At 47.5% G+C, this 27,414-nt stretch overlaps 1 protein-coding gene across 1 annotated transcript; it reads left to right on the forward strand.

The window, feature by feature from the left end:
- The first annotated feature begins 85 nt into the window (after positions 1-85).
- RNFT2 (ring finger protein, transmembrane 2) lies at positions 86-27,146 on the forward strand. Its single transcript, XM_033075621.2, has 11 exons — positions 86-113; positions 1,595-1,763; positions 2,075-2,532; positions 6,218-6,690; positions 7,532-7,608; positions 9,463-9,563; positions 11,590-11,743; positions 21,289-21,438; positions 24,977-25,042; positions 25,954-26,055; positions 26,918-27,146. The coding sequence occupies exons 3-11, from the start codon at positions 2,450-2,452 to the stop codon at positions 27,050-27,052; spliced, it is 1,341 nt and encodes a 446-aa protein (XP_032931512.1). The 5' UTR covers positions 86-113; positions 1,595-1,763; positions 2,075-2,449; the 3' UTR covers positions 27,053-27,146.
- The last annotated feature ends 268 nt before the right edge of the window (positions 27,147-27,414 follow it).

Here is a 27,414-nt window from a genome sequence, read left to right on the forward strand (position 1 = left end):
GGGAGGCACCGGGAACCGGCACCGGGAACCGGCACTGGGGCTGAACCGGCACCGGCACCTGCACCGGGGCCGACACCGGGGCCGCACCGGGCCGAGCCGGGCCGAGCCGCTAGGTACGGGGGCACGGCGGGGCCGGGCCGGGCACTGCGCCACGGATCCCGGCGGGAATCTCCCCATGGAATAGTAAGAGAAGGCCTGGCTGATATCTGGGGGATGCGTGTACATGTATATATGTGTGTACATACAAAATTGTAGTTACATATATATATATATATATATATATATATATATATATATATATATATATATATGTATGTATGTGTGTATATATATGTATGTATATATATATATATATGTATATATGTATGTATATATGTGTGTGTGTGTATATGCATGCGTATGTATATCTATATAGGTATATCTGTATAGCTATATCAGTATAGATGTATATATGTACATATGTCTGTATATATACTATGTACATATAAAGATGTGTATATTTGTGTAGAACCGTATTAATAGATATGTCTATATATGTATATATATGTACATATATAGACATATAGATATAGACACATATATCTATATCTGTATGTACATTGCATGTATATCTATATATGTATGCCATGTATATGTATCTGTGTATATATATAGATGTATATATGCATTTATGTCTATAGAACCATATTAGTAGATGTCTGTATATCTGTGTATGTATACCTATATGTATATGCATGCATATCTATATATGTGTATATATACTGTGTGTATATATAGATGTATATGCATATGTACAGAACACTTTTAAGATATGTCTGCATATATATGTATATACATATATGTATACCTGTATGTGTATGTATATATATGTATATTTATATATCTTCTATGTATATATGTGTATATACAGATGTATATATTTGTGTAGAACCATATTAATAGATATGGCTGTGTATATATGTATGTATATGTATATCTATATATGTATACTATGTATACATGTGTATGCATATATAGATGAATATATGTATTAATGTCTATAGAACCGTGTTAATAGATATATCTGTATATATATATAGGCATATACATGTATATCTATACTTATATATGTGTGTTTGTGTATTTGTACAGGACTGTGTTAATAGATGGGTATGTAGAAATACATTAACAGATCTATACCTTACTATACATCACTGTATATGTATGTGTGTCTGTCTGTACACATACATATTACATATGTGTGTGTATAGATGTACATATAAATGTTATGATATATGTGTGTGAGACATTCTATGATAGATGTGCATATATATATATTATATAAATACATTTATGTCTGTATTCATTACAGACACACACACGTGTGTATTAAAGCTGTGTGTGTGGGCAGTGAAGGCCCAGCACAGCTCTGGAGCTCTCCCAGGGAGTGTCTGAGGGCAGCAGGGCTGCAGGGGCCAGTCCAGAGGGAACAGCCCTGTTGGGTCATGCACGTGGGCACCGAGGTTCCTGCACCTCCCTGCCTTTCCCAGGGGGATGGACAGGTCAGACTCTTTGTGCTGTGCTGAGAATTCCTCTCTGTGTGTGCATCCTCCAGATCCTGTGTGAGCACTGGGGCCAGGTGCTGGCTGTCACTGGCTTGAAGGACTGGGATGAGTTTGAAATCTGCACTGTCTGAAACTCTCCATCTGGGGATGTCTGCACACTCTTGAGCTTCCATCTCTCCCAGAGTGGCGCTTTCACCTTAGGATAACGCTGTTGTTCAGGTACTGTGCTTTGAGACAGCTGGCAAACCTTCCCAGAGCCATTGTGCCTTTAATGTGCTACACATTTATGTATATATTATCATGTGTTATTAATAATGTTACAACTTTTTATATTCAAGAGTATTTATATCTTAGTCTTTACATTTTATTAAGTAGCTATTGTACTCTGGGGCTGTTGTCCAGACTTTGCAAATGGCATTTCTGCAGATTAAAGTGAATGAGTTGCTTGTTTAAAAGAATGTTGTCATGAGCTAATTGGTTTTTTTTCATTAAAAATGTTTACACATTGTCTTTTTCTTCCTCCCTCTCAGTTTTGCTTTGCAAAGCAAGTTCCTGCAGAAGACAGGATCTCATTTCCCAAGAGTCGCATGGAGAGCCCCTGTTGGATGTCCCCCTGCTCCTTGCCAGGACATGCCATCCCTCAGCTTTGGTGACATCCTGGTGACTGCCACTTCCTGCAGAGGGGGACCTGACTGATTCCTGCCCAGCCTGGACACCTGTGTGCCCCAATTTCCAGTTCAAAGTTGTCTCTTCAAGTATACTGAGAAACAAACGGGAGCTGGAGGTGCTCTGGCCCAGCAGCAATGATTCCTGCCAGCCATGTCCCCAGCTGAGCAGGTCCCACAGCCCTGTGCCCCCAGGCCTGTGCCAGTAGCCACACTGGGATTTGCTGAGCCACAGGGTTCATGTTGAGTGTGTTGTGTTTTAGGGTTTTGAGGAAAATGCAGAGGCGGCACAGCAGCAACACTGACACCGTGCCTCCCGAAAGGTAAATCCTTCCTCTTCTTCCTTCCTCCACGTGCTCCCCCAAGAGGAGTGTTCTGACTTAGGAGTAGGGGGTGTTTTAGAAGATGAAAGCTCAGAACTGAGAACGACATCAAATTCCTGTGTGTGTGGTGTGGCTGGGCTTTCTGCTCGAGTCTGGGCATTCTAGAGACAAGTTTACTTTTCTCCTTCCTGTCAGTTAGTGATTGCTGCCAACCACGGTGTTCCAGGATGGTCCAGCATGGCACAGCTGGCAGACAGCTGGCAGAGCATGGGCAGGATGTGTGGAGCTCTGGAGGAGGGATTGGATTCATGGCCCAGTCCTGTGGGGACCCTGAGCATTGTCAGTGTGCAAGGATTGATCTGTGTGAACACTTCTCTTATTATTCTCTTACTATTCTCTTATTGAGCTGTTTTAAAAGCTGTTTAAAAGGTCTGAAGCTCCCAACTACTCTGACTTAGTGTTTATAAAAAGTTTGGGTGACCCTTTACATCTTCCCAGAGTCTGTATCTATCTTCATCTATGTGAGTATATAGAAATAGAATACCTTTAATTTGTTTCTGTAATTATAACATCAGCAAGGGAGCCTTGCCACTGTTGTTGTTCTGGTACTAAATATTCCCTGGTGCTTTCCCAGAGTTAGAGTATGACTTTAAAAAATTTTTGTTCCTAAAGAAGAAACTAATCTAATTACTCTGAGAGAAAGATGGAACTAACAAATTTAATTGCTCTGTTTGAGCTGAGATTATAAGTGAAAGATCATTAGAGAATATTTTATTTTCTGCAGTGGTTTTGCAATTAGAGTTGAAGCCTTATGTCATAGCCATTGCTAGCATGGTACCATTCTTAATTTCAGGGGGAAAGAAAGACATCTTCAGGTTTTTTCTGCAGGATGCTGCTGATTTGTAACAGGGTAAATGCATAGTCAGGAACAGAGGCTGAAGCTTTTCTAACTGTAGAAGGAAGTGCTGTTGCCACTGGTCTCCACTTCTGTTAACTTCAACAGCCTCACAATTTCAACAAACAAACCTTGTTTGTTTATAAACATGTCCCAGATTAATTCCTTCCTGCTGAAAGCACACTCCTGTATCCTGGTAATATTATTCCAAACAATAGTTGTGTCTTTATTTGTAACACTGGGCTCCTCCCAGGCTGTTTGTTACATTCCCAGCTGTGTATCCCTCCCTGAATTGTAATGTTAGGTGTGAATATGAAGACCTGGCTGATGAATATTGTGGACCACAAGGAGGTGTGCAATGTCTTGTTGACTTGATTCCTTGCAGGAGCCTGTGCAGATACAGTGGGAATGGGTGCAGCTATAAAAAGCCTTATTAGGAGTTTGCTTAGTTCGGCCAGAGAGGTTTGAAGGTGTCCCCAGAGGGAGGTGAAAGGCAGAGCTCTGTGCCCTGTGTGTGCCTGGGGAGGCTTTGAAACCCATGGGGGACAGAGAGCTGAGGGCCCTGGCTGTGCTTTCTCAACTTGTAACCACTATTCCTGCAGTTAGAGATCTCCCAGGATTCAAATCAGGAGAGACCAAAGCTCTGCCACGTGCCTTATTTGTGAGCTCTGCCTCTTGCTGAGGTTTATTTATTGTTTACTCTCCTTTTGCAGGTTAGAGAAGTGTTTGCTGTCTATCAGGCATTTACTGCCTGGTGATCATTTTACTTCTTACCTGCATTGTTCCCTCTCACCTAAACTTTCCTTGTATTGACTTGTAGTGAAGAAAAAAAACCCCTGTTGTCTTTTGCTGTTAGGATAAAGGTATTTAGACTTTCTCTTTGGAATCTTGCTGTATTCCAAAGTGCTTAGGAAAGAATCAGTGCCAGAACCAGAACTGGTTCTATGCCCAGTTCAATCTAGTGCCCAGTAATTTGGGTACATCCATGCCCAATTCACCAAAAGTATCAAAATAAAAGAATTTATCTGGGCCTGTGAGCACTGCCTTCACTTTTGTGTCAGGTCAGGGACACACAATCAGCTCTCAACTCTTCCTCTGGTGATTCTGTCTCTTCTGGTGCAATTCATCTGAGGGCAGGTAGTGATTATCCCAAAATAAAGACAGAGGATTTTGAGGGTAGGCCATTGCTTTGAATTAGTTTGTTAATTTGTTTATTTATAATATTACTCAACTTGGTGGTGCTGCATCAGGTTCCATGAGGTTTTGTACATTCTTCTTTAAATAATCAAATAATTATAGAAGATACTGGATTTGGTATTGGATGTATTATTTCTTTGGTTTTCTTTCCAAAAAGCAAACAGGGTATTGGGGAGCTTCATTCCTTGGTGAAGGAACTGATGTGTTTTGGTCAGTTCTGGAGAGGGTCTCTGACATTACCTGAGGTGTCTGGTTACTGGCCTCTGGTTCTGCAGCTGTGACTTACTGACAGCAAATAGAGGGAAAAGCATTTGGAGACCTTGGTGTTCTGATTGTGAAAAAGGAGGTTCACTTTCCTAGTGGATTTAGGAAAGTTTAATAAAAGGCAATAAGAGACAAATAATAAAGGAAAAGGTTATAAGGGCCAGGTGTTTGGCATTCATCAGCCAAGGCCGCCCCTGCTGTTTTGGAGACACCCCTTAAATTCATCAGCGTGTTGCATATTCATAGATTTATTATGCATTTTCAAACTTTTCTAGAAACTATTTTCTGTATTTCAGGAGCTGTTTTACATGGTCACTCCTTGAGTCTGCCTTTTTAGAGCATGTGTGTTTCTTGGCTGTGGTTTTAATTTATTTTTCTTATCAGTCCTAATTTGGGCTGTGGTCTTCAATTCCTGCAGACAGTTGGTGCTGATAGCTGGTATATCAGTAGCAGTGTCTTCACTGGGTGTTACCTAACCAAGCAGGCAGTTCACTTACTACAAACACACTTTATCAGCCTATGTTACTATATGTTATTATATATATAATTGTCCTAGTTTGGAGGACAGGTGTTTGCTGAGCAAGGCAGGAATTTCTCTTTAAAATGGAGAATGTAAACCCCCCTCCCTCCAAATTATTACAATTTTGAAATCAAGGGTCTCTCAGGCAAAGATATGGGAATTAGGAATAACAGTTCTTTACTAGGGAAATTAAAATAGAAATACAGCACTACAAAGAAACAAACTCCAAACCCTGACAAAGTCAGAGTACAACCTGACACCCCGTCAGGCAGGGTGTTGGCAGCAGTCCCATTCCATGGTGGCTGCATCCTCCTGCAGTGACAGATGTGGCTCAGCTGGAGCAGTGCTCCTGTACAAGGTGCAGTTTCCCTCTAAAGGTCCAGTGGTGATGTGGAGAAATCCGGTTTCCATCTGGAGTCCAGTGGAGAAAGGGGCTCCCTTAGTGTCCCAAAACCTCTGTTTTTATCTTGGTAAGAAATGTTGGGCACTTCCCCCTGACTGGAGCAACTTCCAATGGGATGCAGTAATTTTATCAGTCACCCAGTGGGACTCAATGGCCATTAGCAGAAAATGACTCGCTGGAGGAAGGACGGCTTGTGAAAAGATAAAGAACAATGCCCCGCCTGGTTTCAATGGATGGCCCATTAGCAGAATATCTCCCACGGAGATAAGGATCACTGCCCCCACCCTCAACAGATGGTGATAGAACAGATACCTTTTATCACACTCTGCATTGTAACTCAAGACAATAATATGTACTAAAACCATTTGTAACTCCAAATCCTCACTGCTGCCCTGTCTCCCTGCAGGAGCCGGGGCGCGGTGAGCTCGGAGGGCAGCGCGGATGAGAGCGGCGTGTTCGAAAGCCTCAAGGCCGAGGGCTCCTCTCCTGCCCCGCTCTTCCCGGCGCTGGCCGGGCTCCCCGCGGGCTCCATCCCCAGCTCGCCCTTCCCCGCGGGGCTGGTGCTGGGCTCGGCGGCCGGAGGGGCCGAGGTGTTCATCCAGATGCCGGCCCCGAGGGACGAGGGCTCGGGCCGGGCCGAGGGGGCCGCGCTCCATCACCGCAGCCCCGCGCTGCCCTTCGCGCACGGGCACCGCCGCGGCTCCTCGCTGCTGCACATGGCCGGGGAGCGCCACGGGCACGCCGACGAGGGCGCGGACGAGCAGGCTGGCACTCCGGCCCCCGCGCTCTCCGAGCTCAAAGCCGTGGTGGGTTGGCTGCAGAAGGGCCTTCCTTTCATCCTGATCCTCCTGGCTAAAGTTTGCTTCCAGCACAAGCTTGGTGAGTGTCCATCAAAGCTTTGTGATTAGGGAGTGATTGGGAGGCTTTATCAGGCTCTGATGCCCAATGCATCCATGCTTTTTGAACTGTGATTAGAGAGTGGTTGGGAAACTATTAGGCTCTGATGCCTGATAATAAATAAATTATTTTCCATATTCTAGGAACTGTTTTACATGGCCATTCCTTGAGTCTGGCTTTTTAGAGCATGTGTGTTTCTTGGCTGTGGTTTAAATTTAATTTTTGAATTTTTTGAACTGTGATTAGAGAGTGGTTGGGAAACCTTATCAGGCTCTGATGTCTGATGCATTTATCCATGTGACAGCGTGCAGATGGAGTCTAGCATGAAGGGAACATATTCAAATTCATGGGATAAGGCATGTGATAGATTCACCCTACTTTCAGTCCAGGCTGTTTTCATCTGGGTCAGATCCATCTGCTACTGTGCTGACCAGTACTGTTCCCTTCCTGATTTCTCCTTGACATTCCTGAGGCTGAGGATGTTGCTGAGGCTGAGGATGTTGCTGAGGCTGAGGATGTTGCTGAGGCTGAGGATGTTGCTGAGGCTGAGGATGTTGCTGAGGCTGAGGATGTTACTGAGGCTGAGGATGTTGCTGAGGCTGAGGATGTTACTGAGGCTGAGGATGTTACCAAGGCTTCTCCCTCAGAGCCGTCTCTAGGAGAGATGGGGAGAGCTTACATTGGTGATAGCAAAGATTTCTGTGTAGGACAGAAGGGTTCAGAGGGATGAGACTCTTGTCTTGCTGGTGGGGTGGTGGTTGTGGAATCAGGTCAAACAGCACCAGCAGTTGTTGTCTGACAGAGTATTTCTGTTTCCCTGCAGGAATTGCTGTGTGCATTGGCATGGCCAGCACCTTTGCCTACGCCAACTCCACGCTCCGAGAACAGGTGGCTCTGAAGGTGAGTTCAGAATTTTACCTTCTTCTGTTCCCAGCAAACATCATTTTCCATGCACAGAACAGCATTTGTGTTCAACCTTCGTTTGCAGTGTAGGGCTGAGTGCATTTATATGTGTACAGATCTGTCTTCTTCCTGCCTCTCCCCACTGATGCTCTCCCAAAGTCTCTGTCCTGCTTTTTTTGTGAAAGTGTGGCATAGTAAAACTGATGCCTTGGGTTTTAGCTTTTATATTTTTCAGAATCTCTGCTGTTTAGTGTGTAACTGAAACTTCATGTTAGGTGTTAGTAAGGTCTCTTCACAGGATAGTTGGACAAAATTCCTTCCCAGCTAGAGAATCAAGGACAACTGGTACCCAAAGAGCAGAAACAACAACGAGGGAAAAGGGGGCAAGCCAGGGGGCTGTGGTTGGACAATTGACCCCAATGTGTGGATGAACCAAAACTTATAAAAGTGTAAAACTTGTAACTGGGATCCATCTGGGATTTGATTTGGGTGCAGCCCCGGCCGGGCTCTTGCCCTGCCCAAGGTGCATCCTTTCAGTAAATTCCTATTTTATTCCCTTTGCTCTGCCTAGTCTGTTCCAGCTCAGCCTTTCCAGGCAACAACACAAATAGAGGACAGGTCAGGGGTGCTGTAATCTACATCTCCCCTGCCTGGCAGTGTCTATTCCAGCACTTCTCTGCACCTTGGTTTCCCATCATGTACAGCAGAGATGCTGGAGCATATTTGATTTGTTAATAGTGAGATTTAACTTATTAGCATTTAGGTAATGTTTTGAGATGTTCAGCTGAAAGATTTTGTAGATGTATTCCTTGCTAGTAGCCTTTTAGTACTCTGTGCATAATATGCTTAGAATATAAAGAGACCAGCAGGTCTTCTCAGGTTTTCTGATCTTCTGTGTCAGGAGAGCAGTTCAACAGCACTAAAAGCACACGGCTAGAATTGCTTTTTTGTTAAAATTACACGGGTGGCACAAGTGCATGCTTGCATCTACCAGCAGCAGTGGAATCCAGCCCTGAATGAACAGATAAATGGCACAACCCAGTAACAGATTGCTGTTGCCTTGCACTCTGCACCTCTGGTGTTCCAGCAGTGTGTCCCTTAATCTGCCTGCTTTAAATCTCAGCCCAACAGTCCTGGCTACAGAGACCTCCTTTCTTCATAAATCAGCTCACAAGAAAAATGGTGGGTGTTTTCCTCTCAGGAATTAAATTTACTCCCCTAAGTTACCAAGGGCCAAGACCCAGGACAGCATGTTCTGCCATCCAGCTTGTCTATAACATTCCATATATATTGAAATGCAAAATTTCCACGTTTTTTTGACCTTTAATTATTTCTTCAATCAAAAATGAATGTTCCAGAATCTCCATGCTTTGGGCTAACACCCAGATTGGCTGCATGTAGTGGTGGGTATATTTGATTTAGCTGAGTCTTCCACTGAGTGACTTTGGGTCTCTTTATAAAACACCCCTTGGATGAATTGCCACTCCAGCCAAGTCAGAATTTAGGACAATATATGTGGGCTGGGCTTTTAAAAATCTGCTTGTCATACTGCATTTTGAATATCAGGAGATTTTAGGTGTCCCAAGAAAGATCCCATCTTTGAGATGCATCCTGCAGGTAAGGCTGTTGTTTTCATCAGCTTATTTGAATTAATTTCCATGGAAAGGTTACCTGAGTGGAGGCATTTCTGCTTGAGTTTGCCTCACAGAGTACTTCTTAGTCCTGTGTAAATAAACTGATTACTGAACATTTGTTATGTATTTGCATCCCCTGGGTTGGATTTTTCAGCAGTTCAAAGCTCAGCTCTCAAGATTTTGAGCTGAAATAACTCTGCTTCTTTTCCTTGCTCAGGAGAAGCGATCAGTGCTGGTTGTGTTCTGGATCCTGGCCTTCCTCACTGGAAACACCCTGTACTTGCTTTACACATTCAGCTCTCAGCAGCTTTACAACAGGTGAGCATTGTACAGGATGGGAGCAGGTGAGAAGTGCCAGGGGAAAAGAGGGAAGCCCACTGTCCCCACACTGTGGGAGGAAGTGTGTGTGCCTGAAGGATCTGCTGCCTTTGTTACACCTTGGGAATATCTTCCAGTGCTGGAAAAGAATGAGTGTGTCCCCTTAGCAGTGGGTTATCACCTGTCAATAAAGGACATAAGCAGTGTGTGAATGGCTGTGATGGTGGCAAAGCAGGGTGGATCCTTCTCAAAAATGACCTCTGAATTCCCACTGTGACCATATAAATCATAAATCTGATCTGTCAGAGGCAGGTGAGGAATTGACCAACTGATTTTCCTCTTCTTAAAATGTTTTCAGTCTGTCAAGATTGGAGTGTAGGACAGGAGATGAAATTTCAGTTTTACTCCAGTGTTCTCAGGGCTTGGAGGCACTTGGATCTGAGGTAATTAAGAGAGCTTTGCCTTTCAAATCCTGACTGAATTAGTTCTCAAATACAGAAAGGTGTGTGCTAATGGATTTGGTTCAGCACTGTTGTAAAGCAGACAGGAATAATGACAGGTAGGAAGCACAGAAAGGAGGAGAGCTGAAAGGGTTTGAATTGTGGGTCTGAATGGGAGAGGCCAGTCCATGGGATTGCCTGGATGGAGCTTGTGGGGAGGAAGGGACAGGAATGGCAGAAGGGTGTGGAAGTGAAATCTGTTTGCACCACAGGGTAGCTGTGTCTCTAAGAAGGTGCTCAAGGTTAAAAGCATTAATAGGACTAGGTTAAAATAAAGGCTAAATCATCTAAAATAAAGGGATTCTAGCAATTTGGGGCCATCCTATAGAAGTTTAGAGTGTGGTTTATTACCAGTGGACAGGCTGGGCCACAGCTCCAAGGAAAGCCCTGTTCTGTTCCTGGCAGTGCTGCAGTGGTGAATGCTCACCTGGAGTGTCTCTTGCTTGCTGTGTGGGGACCTGGGGCCATTCACAAGCCATGCTTGTCAAATTGGAAATGTCTGCTTCAGTTTTGTTTCTTTCTGGCTTATTTTTATTTCCTGATTTATTTTTTTGTTCTTGTTTCTAGTGCATGAATAGTAGTAAAGTCTCTGATTCTGTTTCTGTTTTTAGGGTGTAATTTTACCTGTTGTGCTGTGCCAGTGTTGTGAGTATTTTAAATTCATGCTCAGGCTTTTCATTTTGGGTTGGTTACTTTACTTTTTTTTTCCTTTTTTTTTTTTTTTTTTTAACTGATAAGTTTTTTGCTTTCTACCATGAAGCTGTAGCAGGTAAATATCCTGAAGGTGAATCCTGTTTTTTCAGCCTGAGTAGGGTCTAGTTCTCATTATTGCTCAGGCCAGTAGCTCCTGCCACTTGCTGGGTGAAATTCTGCTGTCCCAGGCACCACTTTTTTAAGCAGCAAGTGTTCAAGCCCAGTAAATGACATTATGTAAGGGACATTAATTTTTGGATCTTTGGTTCAGGTAAGAGCACTAACAGAGCCCAGCTCTTGCTGTGCCTCAGGCAGAGGCCACTGTCAGAGCATGACACATGGAAAGGTGTCACCTCTCAGTGTTTCCTGTGTCACCCCTGTGTCTGATGTGCACAGGGAGCTTTAGGGACTGTGCCCCTCAGGGGCTGTGGGGGTGTTCCCCAGGGAACCAGGACTGCTCTGAGCTGGACTCCCAGGACAAGCTGTGACACCCAGATCCCTGAGCATTGCTGTGCTCTGAGGGCACTGGCAGCACACCAGAGGCTCTGCTGCAGTGGGAAAGGCAGGCTAAGTACATTGCTGTATTCCAGAACTGACTTTCTAGGTGTTTGGGTCCTGTTGTGTGACAGGGCAAACCTGCTGACCTCAGTAGAAGAGTAAAGTCGGGAGGCCCAGAGGAAGCACAGATCTGATTTGTGTGTCTTCCTCCTCTTGCCCTTGAGAACTTCCCTGAAGTTCAGGGGAGTTTCTGGGCTCTCTTTAGCCAGCAGTGGATACAAGGAGCTTGAGCAAGCTTCTCCTCAATGGTATTTGAGCTTTGCTGTCTCTTTCAGCCTAATATTCCTGAAACCCAACCTGGACAGGCTGGACTTCTTCAACCTCATGTGGATTGTGGGCATTGCAGACTTTGTGCTGAAGTACCTCACCATTGCCCTGAAATGCCTCGTCCTGGCCCTGCCCAAGATCATCCTGGCTGTCAAGTCAAAGGTAGGAGACTCTTCTTGGGGCACAAGTCTCTGTCTTTGATAATCTGACACCTTTACCACACGTTTGCAGTGTGGAGATCAGAGAATCATGGAATGGTTTGGGTTGGGAGGGACCTTAAACCATCCAGTGCCACCCCTGCCATGGCAGGGACACCTCCCACTGTCCCAGGCTGCTCCAAGCCCTGTCCAGCCTGGCCTGGGACACTTCCAGGGGCAGCCACAGCTGCTCTGGGCACCCTGTGCCAGGGCCAAATATGGATGGGTGAATAAAAACATTAAAATCTGTTGATAAACCTTTGGCAGAAAGTCACCTGGAATCAAGGGTTGGTTTTTGAGCCATCACAGACCTGAGCAAGGGTTTGGTACTACCAGCAGTGATTAAAGTTCAGAGAGGTGAGGTGAGCATTGCTTGAGGAGGAATCAGTGCTAGCAGCCACACAACTGCTTTTCTCATTGACTTTAAGTGTTGTTTTCTGAGTAATCTCTGTAAATTCATATTTCTGAAGCAGGAACCTCTTCATTTCCTGGGGAGAAATTGCAATTACTTGTCTCTTTGGCTTCCACTTGGGTCAAAGAAGTAACTGGGTTAAACTGTAGTTGCTGGTTCCACAAAAGACAGCAGCAGTTCTAGCCATGGGAGAAGAAATACTTGAATTAAATGCTTCACATATCTAAATGTTCATGAAACCATATGAAGACTAAGCCTAACTTTTAAAAGTTTCTCACTACATTCTCTCTCTTAAAACACCTTTTGATGAGTTTTTGCTTTTACAGCTCTCTCATGCTACCTCTTCCTCCACTCAGTAGTGTGCACATTTCAGGGGCAGATTGTGCAATGTGTATTATTTACATTCAGTAAAGAAACTTCCTGGCAGCTGTTGGGATGAAAGGCATTCTGTAGGTACTGCCAGGTACCAGCATTAATTGCTGAAAGTCTCAGGCAGGGCACTTCAGGGGGTATCTAAACTGGGAATAGTTTTGCTCAGAAATGACATGGGTGGCAGGGGAGTTGAGCAGTTTGTTCCTGCACAGCAGGGCTATCTGAGATGGTTATTAATTTATTTCTGGCATTTGTCCAGCTTTTTTTTTTTTCCTCCTTCTATTATTATTATTATATTTTGGGAGATTAATGTGCTGGGTCAGAGCATAATCCAGGCTGGGGAGGGAGGGAGAAGTGATGTGAATAGTCTTCCTAAGATAAATGGCAGTGTTGGAAAAGGTTCACAGCCTTTGCTTGCTTGTCTGAGAGCCATCCCAAGTACTCATTAATCCTTGTCTGGAGAGAAGAAAGAGAAGGGGTCTTTATTTGCAGCTCCAGTGAGAGGCTGGTAGGATCACATCTGTCAAGGGCTTGTAATGACTCAGAGCACAGATGCTTCATTTTTAATACCTTTTTCTGGAGAGCAATGTGTCTCACTTGTTTTTTTCAAGCCCCTTTTTGTCTTAGGATGTTGTGGATGGTCTTGCTGTCCCCTGGCAGCTGGGTCTGCTGTCACCCACCACCAAATCTGGGTTTGGTTCTCTGCCCCACTCTGCAGCCATTAATCCAGCCAAGGATGAGATCTGGTCTGACAAATTAAGGTCAAACTGAGATGGGAGGGCTCCAGGAGAGCCCCAGGACACCATGGAAATGGTAACTGGTGATCACATAGCTGAGCTCCTTCCCTGGGCCTGCTGCCCCAGCTGGCTCCTGCCTTGCACAGGTGAGGGATCTCAGTGGAAGCTTTTGCTCACTCAGAGCACTTCTAGTGCAATTTAGGCACTTTAACTTTGACCAAAATTTTTATCAAGTTTTTTGTCTGAATGCTTGCCAGATACAAAGTTCTCTTCCTCCCAGTGTCCTCCAAGCAGGATTTCTGCCTGAAGCCCAGCTTGGAGTTTATGAACTTCTGGGCAGTTGTCATTTAATGGTATCAGGCTGCTGGAGAAAGATAACTTTAACTCACTCGATTTTTTCAAGATGGGTATTTATACATAATGAGGAGTTTTTGTGCCAATATTACTCCTCAGAACTGCAGGCTCTTGCTTCCCTAATGAGGTTGCTGCACTCTCAGGGCTGGAGTGTAGCACAGAAGGATTTAATCCTGAGCTCCCTTGCAGTCCCCTCTTGCTGGCAGTCAGCAGGAGATCCTGAAACTTTCCCATGGATGGGGTGTGGGGACCTTTCATCATCCTGCACTCAGCCTCTGAGCTAGCTCTTCAGATTTTCCTCATTTTGGAAGGTCAAAGTCAAAGCTAGTCTGGCTTTTCCTGCTGCTCCTTGGGATCCTGGTCTTCTCTGAATACTGTGTGGTTTTTGCTTTTATTTATCAGTCTTTATATCTCCCCTCACTCTTCTCTGTAGACTGAACACCAACAATTTTTGGAGTCTTTTCTCAGAGATTGTTAATTCCAGATCTTCTTATTCTCTTCTGGACTGTCTTCATTCCCTCCCTCTTTTCTAGACCATTTCTCCAGTCTGCCAAGATGAATTTGGAATATAATCCTCCTTTCCAGTTGTGTTTCCAGTGTACACTGTCAGCTGTACTCTGCTCTATCAAGATCATCAGTGAAGATAGTGAATAGCACTAAACTCTGCTTACATCACTTGGATGCATCTTTTCATTTTGAAAGTAAACACATAAAAATCTGGGTTAGAGCATCCAGTTCCCCCATCCAAAGTACCTGGGTTGTGTTTTCCAGTATGGCCCATCACAGGAAAGGCAAATTTTGGTGTAGATTCTGTGATTTGTAGCATCAGTTTATGCTTTAACTGAGAAAAAGCAAACTGAAATTGAGGGGCAGAAAAAGCTTTGCACAGTGGGCAAAATCCAAGATCATTGGTGCTTGAAGTGTGAAGCATGAGAGCTGCTTTATTGTGAGGGTACAGAGTTCTCCAAACCTGAGTAACTCAGAAACTCAAGATCTCTGCAAGCAACTCCTGCAAAGAATGAGCAAAGACTGAAAATTGGACAAAATAATCCCAGACTTTCCCAGGCTCCAAACCAGCCTGGAAAACAGAGGCACCAGGAGAGGCTGTGAGACTGCAGTCAGGCTGGAATGCAGGGAAGGAAGAGTTGTGGACTGGAGAAAAAGCAGGACAAGGAAAGTAACCCCAGCCCCAGGCTGCTGTCACAGCTCTGGGCAGTTTCAGAAGGGTCAGACCAGGCTGGAGGTGTCCCTCCCTCCCTCCCTCCCTCCCCCAGGCTGTGACAGGGACACTGAGCTGGGTACCAGCTTCAGTAACAGCTGAGCTCATCATTCCTTTGGAAGGGGAGGCTTGGCTGAAGGCTCTCCATTAAAAAAGGCAAATAAGATCATTTGGTTCAATATAAAATGAATTAAAGTAAATTAAACTGCAGGAGCCATGTGGCCTGCAGAGGCTTCCATTGTTGTGCACACATCAAGGGCAGCTTTTCATTTTCACTGCTGAGGAATGACAGCTTGAGGGGGGTGGAATTCAAAATCAGGAAATAAATAATAAAAAGGCACCGTTGCCAAAGATTTCACTTAGGAAATCCCAGGTGCCTGCAAGCCTCCCATCCCCTCCTCATGTTGTTGTCAGCAATCTGAGCTGGAGAAGTGAGTGAAACATGGGGGCAGGGAGAATGAAAATCAAGCAAATAGGACTGTAAGGAACTGTTATCCCAAGTTCTTGCATCTGTGTATCCCTGTTCCTGGAGGGGACAAAGATACCATGGACATTCTGATGCATAAGAAAGGCCCTAAAAAAGAATTTTCTCTGTGTGCTCAATGCAGAGCCAAGTTACAGGGTACTGCATTTCCAGGAGAGTGAAAATGCAGAAGAAGAGGACTGACATTGTTCCCTCACTGCAGCTTTGAAAATACTTGCTTGGTGATTTTTCCCACTTGATTGTTTTATTGGTGCTTTTTATTTTTGAAGTACCATCTCTTCAAGTTTGGTCAGAGAAAACTTGGCCTGGATGTGGCAGCAATTGCAAATTCTGCTCTTGGACCTTGGAGCAAAAACCTTCTTCAGGTGCACATCATCTTTCCTGCCAGAGATGGGTACAGCTCTGCCATGGAACCTGGCACTTTAATTCCCATATTCCTTCTGAAACTGCACCTTTTTTTTGTCTTAAGGAGAAAAATAAAAGGCTCTTGGAGCATTTGGGTCCTCTAAAAATACAGAAGCAATAAAAAGCTCACTGAGAGCTGGCTCACAGATGATATTTAATAAAAAATACCCAGAGAAAGATGTTTTCTGTGCAATAAGGAATTTATTCCTGCTCTTCCCTCACAGTGTCGCTGGAGAGGTGTTCCCAGGCAGGTGACAGCCCCTCCTCTCATTCCCCTCTGCTCTCTGACCTTGGATCCTCTTTGGGGGAGCTCACTCACAAACAGATTCACTTTTCCTGGGCAGCAGGCTGAGCTTGGGTCCTCTTGAGCCACAGGAACTCCAGGATGTTCTGCAAAAGCTTTTCCCTGCTGCAGCTGGGATTGTGTACTGTCCCAGAGTCAGAAGTGTGGGATTTATTATTTACAAAATCTAAAAACTAACTGAAGCATGAGAGCAGCTACTGAGAAGTGGGGGCTCCTCTGTCTCCCTCACTAAACTTGCTTTTCAAGTCACTACTGAAGATTTTAAAAATCATTGCTCTTCAATGCTTTCCCAGTTTAACTTTCCAGTTTAGGATGTGGAAGAAGTGATTTTCTGAAGTCTTCAGCCCTAGCTAAAATTCTCATTTTCCCCTCTAGTCCCACCTTGACCTTACTCCTCATTAGCCCTGCATGGATTTTCACCATTGTCCTGCATGGATTTTCACCATTGTCCTCCATGCCACAGTGCTGTTTTACTGTGTAAATCTGGGAGTTCTCTCTGCTCCTACCCCACACTTGATCTCTTGGCACCATGACCTGGAGTCTCAGCAGAGCCTGCTCTCCTCTGATCCAAATTGCCAGCAGGTCTCCAAAGCTTTTCTGAGCATCTCCCTGTTTCAGATCATGCCCTAATGCTGCTGGCAGCTGAACAAATGAGACTTGGAGCTTCCCTGAGTGCTAATCACACCTTGCAGTTGCCTCATTGCAATTCTCTCACTTCTCTTGCATCCCCCAGCCTGGTTCTGCTGTGTCAATCCTTGCTGTGCCTCTCTGCTCCTTGTGGGGAGGCACAGAGGCACCGAGGCAAAGCCTTATGGCAGAGGAGGCTGCACAGGGAGCTTCTGGGGGAATCAGCATTGCCTCTGCTGCTGCAGCCTGCCCCCTTTGCTGTGTCTGCCTTGGGATTCAATTTTTAATTATTCTGTTCCATCTTATTTTTCTGTGAGACTTCTCCCCTCCATCACCACACCCCAAGGATGAAGGTGAAGGGTTGAAAGAAGCTGTTGCAGCAACTGGAAAGTTCACAGGAAACAAAGAGACTGTTGGAAGAACATTCTGCAAGGTTCAAGTTGAGTGCTACACTGGAGAGTTAAATCCTGTCCTTTACTTTGCCAAATAATTCCTGTGAGTCTAGAGAAGTCAGGTAGAGCTGCAGTGTGAAGTCAGTGGTTCAGCTTTTAATGGTAACATGATCTATAAAATGAAGTGCTTTATAAAAAATCTAATCCCAACACCTCAGTTTGGGCACCCAAACAACCTTACCCTGACCTTTGTCTTTCTGTGGCTCAGGTTCTCACTCAGAAAATGCAGAGAAAAGCTGTCCCAGCCAGCCAGCAGCATGAAAATAAAGGGGTTTTAAAAGTGTTTTCTGCAGTGCTGATGTCGTAAAGGGACTGAAGAAATTCTAGGAATGTGCTCCTCTGAGCAGAGCTCAAATGGCAGGAAAGGATCAGATGCAGGTCTGCCATCAAGAAGTGAGGATGTAACAAAATACCAGGGAGTTACATGCTCAGTGTGCAAAACAGTCAGTGCAGTGCAGACTGAAACCCTGCAGAAGGGAAAGTGCAATTGGATGGAAATGCTGAATTCCCCTTTCAAAATAAGTGCTTGGTTTGAAGTATAGAAATGGTCTTTTCTGTGTGGTGAAGGAGAAAATGGGGGGATTATACACAAGTCATTGACTTGGTTTTTTAACTGAGTGCTGAAAAAAGGATTCAAAATTTCACCATGTGGTATCTGAGGCTCATCAGCAGAGCTGCTAAAATTAGATCCCAGCACAGCCCTTCCCCACGTGTGCTAATGAAGTGTTTGATAGCAGCAGCAGCAGCTCCCACAGAGCTCCTCAGAGGCAGCAGGGCCAGCACTGCCCTTCTCACTTCTTGGGCAGGCTTAGCCCTTGATGAGAGCAGAGCCTTTCTCCTGTTCTCTACCCCACCCTCATCAGGAGCCACAATTCCAGGTAATTTCCTATTTAATCTCTGTTCAGCTGGCTCCTGCACAGCCCAGTCCTGCACTGGGACTGGCTCACAGGCTCACCAGAAAGATTCTGCTGATCTTGGAGAGCTTTACAGTGTCTTGCACTGAAAATCCCCAGATTTACACAGATTTTTGTGACATAGGAAAAAACACCTGACAGAGACAGGCCTTGCCTTATTTCAAGCTGTGGTGCCAAGTCAGATGCACAGGAGAAATAATTATGTTTGTGCTTCATATTACACACTGCTCTAATCTTGAAAAAAAAAAAACCTGCTTATGTATTTAGCTGGATTTTTCAGACAAAATACAGCTCGAGACAAAGATTTGACTTTGAAAAATGTAACCTAGGTAGCCAGGAGATAACAGAGCTGGGAAGTGGCAGACAGGTATGTTGAGTGTGCTTCCCACTGATGGGTGATGTCTGCACTGTTGCTGCTATCAGAAATCTACATTTTACTGCTGGAATTGTAGGGAACAATCCTCATTTTCCAAGCCTCTGGCTCAGAAGGAGGGCCTCACTTCTGCAGCAGCCCTTTGTAGAATTATTTCTGATTTTCTGGCACTTTTCCTGGTTTAAAAAATGGGCTGGTGTGGTGCACTGAGATGCCTGACAAGACTGAGAACTTTCTAGTTCTCTCCAAGTGATGCTTAGCTGCCCTTGTATTGCTCTCTGCCTCTGGAATCACTCTAAACTTACCAACATTTAATGGTCAGGTGGGTGCTGTTAAGGGGCTGCAGGGAGGGATGCACCCCTTAAACCTGAACTTCACTCTTGGGAGGCTGTGATCACGTTTCTAGCTGCTCAAAAATCCTGGTACCCTGCAGTTACCACTGGAAAATGAAAATCTGCCTGACCTAAGGGAATTCTGAAAGCTCAGGGGAGGGTGGAGAAGTTGTGGTTGGATGCTGAAGGTTGTGGCTTGCTGCCACTGCCACCTCCTCAGCCTGGCTGTGCCCTGGGGCTGCCCTGTCCCACCTGGCTGTGACTCGGGTGTGGCAGTGCCTGGGAATTGTGTGAGCTCAGTCCTGCCGGGATGCAGGGGGATGCAGCTCTGTCTGATGCAATGGGCAGCAAGCACTGACCGGTCCCAGGCAGCCCTGGGGCAGCAGGGATCCGTGCAGGGTGGGAGGAACTAGTGGGGAAAGCAAAGTTTGCTGCCTTTATCTTGCTGGGAGCTTTCATCAGAGCCGTGTGGAGGGACACGGTGACAGCATCGTCATTTCTGCCACAGGAGCGCCCAAAATAAACAATGATTGCATTGCAGCACTGGGTGGAGAGAGACCTGGTGCTAATTGAATTAATTACTGCTGTCCCTGTTTGCTCTGCAGTGCCAGCAGGGATTGGTGTGAGCAGGGGATGGGGATAGGATGGGGATGGGGAGGGGGATGGGGATGGGAATGGGATTGGGATGGGAATGGGGATGTGGATGTGATGGGGATGGGATGTGGTGGGATGGGGCTGGGAATGGGATGGGGTGGGGCTGTGATGGGGATAGGGATGTGGTGGGGATAGGATGGGGCTGTGATTGTGATGGGGATGGGATGGGGATGGGATGGGGATGGGGATGTGTTGGGAGGGGGCTGTGATGGGGCTGGAATGGGATGGGGATGTGGTGGGATGGAGCTGTGGCTGTGGTGGGGATGGGAATGGGATGGGGATGGGATGGGGCTGTGATAGGGATGGGAATGGGATGGGATGGGGCTGGGGCTGTGATGGGGATGTGGTGGGGATAGGATGGGGCTGGGAATGGGGCTGTGATGGGGATGGGGATGTGTTGGGATGGAGCTGTGGCTGTGATGGGGATGGGGATGGGAATGGGGCTGTGGTGGGGATAGGATGGGGATGTGTTGGGATGGAGCTGTGGCTGTGATGGGGATGGGGATGGGAATGGGGCTGTGGTGGGGATAGGATGGGGATGTGTTGGGATGGGGCTGGAGATGGGGCTGTGATGGGGATGGGGATGTGTTGGGATGGGGCTGTGGTGGGGCTGGAATGGGATGGGGATGTGTTGGGATGGGATGGGGCTCTGGTGGGGCTGTGATGGGGATGTGGATGTGTTGGGATGGGGCTGTGATGGAGCTGGAAGCAGCCCGGTCCGGTAGCAGCCGCTGCTGTGACCTCACTCGCGTCCCGGGGGACATGAGATCATGAGCGTGCCGGAGCTCTGGGAAGGATTGGGTTTGTCGGAGCTGCAGGATGGCCTGCGAGTGATCTCATCGCAGCCCCCGGGGAAGGGAGCTGGCTGCTGCCAGCCCGGCTGCCAGGACTCGGTCCCCATCCCCACCTCAGCAATTAGTGATTGGCCTGCGATGACATCACTGATGACAGAGCTAACTGGGACAGCACAGCAAAATTCCTGGGGAATTTCCCCTTCTACAGGAGCTTAGCAAATAAAAGGATTTTGACAGGACAAGCCCAAATCTTTCAGTGCAGATAATGGCATTGCAGATTAAGCATTGTTCTGGGCTGGCTTTGCCACCAGCTGTCCCTGTAAACAGCGAGGGGCAGAACAAACTGGGGCTGGCCCTAAATGAGGCACTTATTCAGGCTTTGGTGAAGGTTGACAAAGGATGTTGCCCTTTCTTTGTGTCTCTTTTGAGAGAAGCATTTGAGCCAGCACACTTCCCCCTCCCCACCTTTCCTTCCTTGAGGTTTTCAGGAAGGTTTGGTCCCTTTGAGTTTTAAATGCCCTGAGGGTTTAATTTTCAGCACCAGTCTTTTTGTCTGTGCACTGCCCAAGAGCCAGCACACACCTGAGGGGAAGGGGAAGGATGCTGTCAAACATAATTATTTGATTCTTTGTGATAGAAAAAAGTTGTCAGGGAGACTGGGGTCCCTGTGCCTTCACATGGGGTGTGAGGTCAAAGAGATCTGACTTGCTTTTCTTTTCTCACTAATAATGATATCTGCAGTTTGCATTATATTAATTCCATATTAACCTTTGCTTTTCTGCAGCATTGTCCAGATACACAATTTATTGCCTCTCCATAACCTGCTTTAAAGTTTAAAATTCCAAAATGCAGCGTAGCTGGGTCAGTGACAGAGCCCTGTGGAGGAATGAAGGAATATTTATGGATCCTTCCTAGGCACAGAGTTCAGGGGCTGCAGAGAGAGCTGCACCTCATGAATGTGGGCTCTGCACCATTTAACAGTGCAGTGAGCAGTGAACACCAGCCCTGCACAAATTAAATGTTCTTCTTTTGCCTTCCTGATGATAATTGTGTCTCACTTGCCTGGTTGTCTTGCAGGGAAAGTTTTATCTGATCATTGAGGAGCTGAGCCAGCTGTTCCGCTCGCTGGTCCCCATCCAGGTGTGGTACAAATACATCATGGGGGATGATCCTTCCAGCAGCTACTTCCTGGGGGGCATCCTCATCATCATGTACAGCCTCTGCAAGGTGAGCAGCACTCCTGAGCACCCCTGGCAGCTGTGGCAGGAGCAGGGGGAGCAGCTGCCCAAGGGACAAATGCACCTTTGGGCTGTGGCTGTCCCTGCCAGGAAACTGCAGCACGAGGACACTTTGGCATTTTGCTCCCCAGCATGTGGGCATTGCTGGGCTGGGGGAGGATCTGAGGCTGCTCCCAGTGTTGCATCAGACTCATGAGGTCATTGCTGCTCTGCTAATCCCTCTCTGCAGAAGCTGCAGGAGAAGGGGAGCTGGTGCTGGGCTGGCAGTGCTGGCAGAGGTGCTGGCTGGCTCCACAGCTCCAGATGTCACACAAAGGCAGGCTGCAGACACTCACACGGCTGTCTCTGAGCTCTGAGTGCTGCAGGGAGAGAAAGCAGCATCCAAGTCCTGCCTGGATAAAGCAGGTGCTTTAAATTCTAGGTGCTGGCCTGGCTGATACAAGTGGTGGACAGGAGAAATTAATGTTTCCTCAGAAATAAGAGCACAAAGTTGGTACAATTGTAAATGAGTAGGTGTGACTTAGTCACAAGAGTCCCAGGTCTAGAAATAATTGTATTTCTAGTGGTGTGTGTTAAACCCTGCCCAGGGGTAGAGCAGTAGCTGAAGCAAACTGTGATAAACCAGATGTTCACCCCTCTGAGAAGGGCCAGGCTGTTCCATCCCAGACCTCTGTCTGTGCCTGTGGCTCTGCAGGAGCAGACTGAAAAATGAAGACTGGAGAATATATCCAAGCTGGAAACAGCTCAGAGCAATGCTGAATTATGGGGTAGCTCTGGATTGTGTAGGAACAGGGTCATGCAACCCCTCCTGTCAAGGGCTTTGCAGTTCTTGTGAGCAAACCAGGCAGAGGAGGTGATGGCCAGTGGAGTGATGTGGTCACAGCAGGTCTGAGAGCAAGGCAGGAGCAGAGCAAGCAGTGCCAGGACAGGAGCACACGAGGCCAGTGCAGCTCCTCACACACCCCTGCAGCCCCAGCCCTTCCTGCTGCTCTCTGGGCTGTGGGGGAGGATTTTGGCCCTTTCAGAGGTGTCATTGCCTGCACCCACTGCAGCACCCACCTTCCCTGCCCCTCTGGCTTGGCAGCTCAGGTGTGCAGAGCACAGATGAACAAGAACAGTTTCAAGGGATCTTTCTTGTTCCCTGCTTGCAAAAGTAAAAGGGAAAAGGGATGCAGCTCCTTTGACAGCAAGATGCCATTTCTTACACCTGGAGAAGCCCTCAGAGTGGGAAGATGCTGGTGGGGAATTCTGCTCCTTGGAGCAAGGGGAGCCAAGCTCAAAACCACAGCTGGAAGGGAAAGGCCTCCCCAGCCAGGGTCAGACAGAGCCCAACAACAGCAGGGCAGAGCCACAGCAGTGAGGCAGGCTCAGGGTGAGGGAGGGGAGTCACCCTGGGGTGTCCAGAGCAGGGGGATCTGGAGCAGGGCACAGCTGAGCTGGACACCAGTCATGAGCTGAGCCCTCCAGGGCTGAGCTGCAGGGAGCTGCTGTGCCCAGGGGCTGTGGGAGGAGAGCCCAGGGGAGGCTCCTCAGGGCCTGGCACAGGTGGGAGCAGCTCCTTGGGGGTTAACTTGATGTTCCTGTCCTGTGAAGCCTTTTTTGGGGAGTGCTGGGGTGATCTAGATTGTAGAAGCAGCTTCATTTTGGGAAGTTTTTGTGCAGGGCAGGGTGTGCCCTGTGCACACCAAGACTTTGCTGGGGAGGGAGAAGGAAGGGGAAGCTCCTGTCCCAGGGCAGGGCAGGGAGCCCTGGCTGTGCCCATCCCATTTCCAGTCACCAGAGCTGCAGGTCCAGCTCCTTGCCTGAGACACTGAAAATATCCCCAGAGGAATCCACATTAGCAAAGCCACAAACCACATTAGAAAAACCACAGAAGCCAATTTGGCACTGAGAGCTTCTGTGCTCCTGGCAGAATTCCAGGGCTGGGCTGGGGCTGTGTCCCCCTCCCCTGCACAAAGGGCAGGAGCACTTCCAGGAGGTTGCTGGGAGCTCTGGTGGTGCCTCTGGCTGGACTGTGTGGTCAGGAACCTCTGCTTTTGGGGGAGAAAACCTGAAGCATCCAGGTTGTATTTTTTCCTTGTCCTAAGCAGAAGCACTCCCTGTGTGTGACCCAGTTGTGAAAAGATGGCTGGTACAACAAAAAATGGGTGAGAAATGGATGTTCCCCTCTGAAACATGCAGCTTCTGGGGGTGTGGGAGCTCCAGAGGGCAAGAAATGAGGGGGAAATAGGGGCTGGGAGAGAGGAGACAGCTGAGCAAAGGCATTGGAGTCATGCTGCAAGCAAAGCACCCAGGAAAAGCTGGGAACTGCACTGTGGGAAAGGACTGGTCCCCATCCTGGCTGGAGATGGAAGGTCTGAGGCAGTGGGCAGCCCCAAGTGGTGGCTGCTGAGTGGAAGCATTCCTGGAAGGAGCCAGGGAGCTCTGTGTGTGCTGACTGGAAGCATTACTGGTGCCTTCATTTGCTCCCACATCCACTGCAGGATGAGCTCATTGGCACTCCCTGCAGCGAGCCCACTCAATCACACTCACCAAAAACACATCAACAGAAACCCAGCTCCACTCCCTGAGCCTTTGCAGTGCTGCTGCAGTTCTGCAGCTGCAGCATCACAGCCTCCCCTGCCCTCAGTGACAGCCAAAAGCTGCCAGCTGCTGCAGGGCTGGTCCTTGCACTGCTACTTCTTCATGTTTGTTTAGTTCAGTGTCTTTCCCTGTGCTCTGCCAGGAGATGGGGAAGGTAAAGATAATGGACTGGTTTAGGTTTTCAAAGGGTTTTTTTTCTCTCTTCTCCTCTCTTCTCCTCTCTTCTCCTCTCTTCTCCTCTCTTCTCCTCTCTTCTCCTCTCTTCTCCTCTCTTCTCCTCTCTTCTCCTCTCTTCTCCTCTCTTCTCCTCTCTTCTCCTCTCTTCTCCTCTCTTCTCCTCTCTTCTCCTCTCTTCTCCTCTCTTCTCCTCTCTTCTCCTCTCTTCTCCTCTCTTCTCCTCTCTTCTCCTCTCTTCTCCTCTCTTCTCCTCTCTTCTCCTCTCTTCTCCTCTCTTCTCCTCTCTTCTCCTCTCTTCTCCTCTCTTCTCCTCTCTTCTCCTCTCTTCTCCTCTCTTCTCCTCTCTTCTCCTCTCTTCTCCTCTCTTCTCCTCTCTTCTCCTCTCTTCTCCTCTCTTCTCCTCTCTTCTCCTCTCTTCTCCTCTCTTCTCCTCTCTTCTCCTCTCTTCTCCTCTCTTCTCCTCTCTTCTCCTCTCTTCTCCCTTCCCTTCTCAGTGGGGACAATTGTCCCCAGCACAGCCTGGTGCCAGCCCCTCTCTGTGTCTTGTCAAGTCTCAGTTTGCAGTCAGCTGCTCCCAGAGCTTTTCTGGCCACCCTTCCCCACTGTCAATTCCCATTTATTACATATTTAATGATCACCATTAAATTTTTTTTGGCACCATTGTTACTTTTTCCCCTCTGAGTCTCCATTTGGAGACTCTTTGCCGAATTTCTGGACATGCACACACCTCTGTGGAATTATCTGAAATGGGATGTGGTTTTTTGCAGTCTTTTGACATCTGTGGCCGTGTGGGAAGTGTCAGGAAGGCGCTGAAGGTCCTTTGCACCCCCCAGGTAAGGAGTTAAATGTAGAGGAGCAGTCTCAGAGGGGGAACCTTGTTGCTGCTGAATGATAAAATTGAAAGTTGCTCCGTGCATTCCACAGAATAAAGCAATGTTATCCCATGGCTGGACAAGCTGGGAGCTCCTGTCAGGGATGTCAGGGACCTTTTCTGCCATCTGCCCTGCCCCAGCTGTGGGGAGAGATTGTTCCTGTCCTGTCTGATTGGAAGCTCTGTGTAATGTGGATTAATCCAACTGCAAGGAGCTGACAGAACTTTGTAGAGCAGAGTGTGGGAAGGACTTTGAGGTGCCTGATGTGCAGTGACATTGAAAGGGACCCTGCAGTGCACAGGAATTATCCCAGGCACTGCATTCCCAGGGCTGGTGTTTAGATCTGCTGCAGTGACAGATTTTTAAAAGGACTGTAGAGGAAAAGAGCCTCATCAAAGTTTGTTAGAACTTACCTTGCTTATTCCCTGGCTTGAGCTGTTCATTTTCCCTCAGCAGGTTTCTGTTTCTCCTAAATCTGTTACAGTGGGAGAAGCAATATTTACTCTCATGTATCTGAAGAGAAAGTGGGCACCTGTGGGTGCTGTTTCTGTTTCTTCTATTGTCTTCTGCTTGATGATAATAATAATAATACCTCCCTCCATCTAAACACCCCTGTAAATGATGCTGAATTAATCCTCCCAACTCCCTGTTGAGCTCATTAATTTCCATTATCCTTGCTGCACAAGTGGAGGCCCTAAAAGAAGGAGTCAGCTCGAGGGGAAAGGCAAACAGAGCTCCAGATTCCCTCTGTGCCCAGACCCCCTTCCCCAAACAGTGACACCCTGTGATTCCCTGTGGGGAATTTGGGGATGAAAAGCAATCTCTGTGCACATTCACCCTTCCAGTCCTTTGACATGGGCTGGTTTTTACAGACCTATGGAGCCCGTGCCACGAGCCAGCAGTGCAGTGAGGCAGGAGACATCTGTGCCATTTGCCAGGCTGAGTTCAGGGAGCCTCTGATCCTCCTGTGCCAGGTAAGACCCCAAAACTGCCCTGCTGGCATTCCTCCAGTGAGCTCCTGCAGTGGGGAGAGGCACAGCCAGCCTGGGAACTTCTCAAGTCCTTTGCTGGGTCTTGATCCAGCTCCTGGTTTTATTTTATTTTATTTATTACCCTGGGCAAGCACTGGGTTGTGGCAGCTGATGGGGTGGCCATGGCTGTGGGATGGCAGGGACTGAGCAGAGTTTTACCTGCCCCTTGAGGGGCCTGGGTAGCTTTAACACTCCCTTTTGCTGACAGGGTTATCAAATTAAAGCCATCCTGTGTATCAAAGGTGCCTCTTAGCCTTGCTGTGAACATCTGTGCAGATGTGTCCAAGCTGGAAACCCCTGAGAAGCTGATTTTGGATCTGCTTGGCAGAGCTGGGATTTGATATTTCTGCTGCCTCCACGTGTGTGGAGGAGTTCTCAGCTTGTCCCAGCTCCTCGTGCTCCCTCCTTCCCTTTTCCTGCTCTCCCAGTCTGGGGCTGGATGCTGTGAGCTGGAGAGAACCTGGGGAGGGGTCAGTGCTGAAACAAGAGGAGGAGGTAAGGGCTGAAAACTGACATTTCTTGGGAAAGGAAAACTGGGACTGCAGAATAAAGCAAATGCAAGGAGCAGGGGGAAGAAAGAGGTTATTGGAGCTCAGTAAGGACTTAGATAACTCAGGGAACTGAGGATGGAAATGTGGAGGGAAACCCTCTCAGCTCCTGTCAGGTGTTGTACGCCTTTGGAATGTTTCCTTCTAGTGCTGTTATTAAAAACCAGAGTGATAAACATTTCCTTTGGTGAGCTGGGGTTTATCCCCCACACCCTGGGAGTGGCAGCTGCTGGTGGTGACAGTGCCTGTGTCCCCAGCACGTGTTCTGTGAGGAGTGCCTGTGCCTGTGGTTCGACCGGGAGAAGACGTGTCCCCTGTGCCGCTCGGTCAGCGTGGAGACCCTGCGCTGCTGGAAGGATGGCACCACCTCTGCCCACTTCCAGGTGTACTGACAGCAGCACAGCTCAGCCAGCACACAGCAGCAGCAGCTGGAGAGCCCCAGGATCCTGCTCAGTGTTGTTGTCACTCCTTCTTCCAGCTCTGAGCCAACAGGACAATTGTGACCGGTCAGAAACGTTACCCTGCGGGGCAGGGGAGGTGTGGGGTGTGTTGTGGGAGTTTCTGGAGCTGGCAGGGTTATGAAGTGTCTGGGATGTTTCCTGTTTTTCTGTCCTTTTAGTGTGGACAGGGCAGGGGAGCTGGGAGTGCATGTGCTGAACAAAGCTGTGCTCTGGCTGAGGAGCTTCACGTGACCTGGCCCTGCATTCCCTGAATCCATGACTATAGAATTACACAGCACCTCTCTCTGAGAACT

The sequence above is a fragment of the Catharus ustulatus genome, chromosome 18, assembly GCF_009819885.2.
Source record: "Catharus ustulatus isolate bCatUst1 chromosome 18, bCatUst1.pri.v2, whole genome shotgun sequence".
NCBI lineage: Eukaryota > Metazoa > Chordata > Aves > Passeriformes > Turdidae > Catharus > Catharus ustulatus.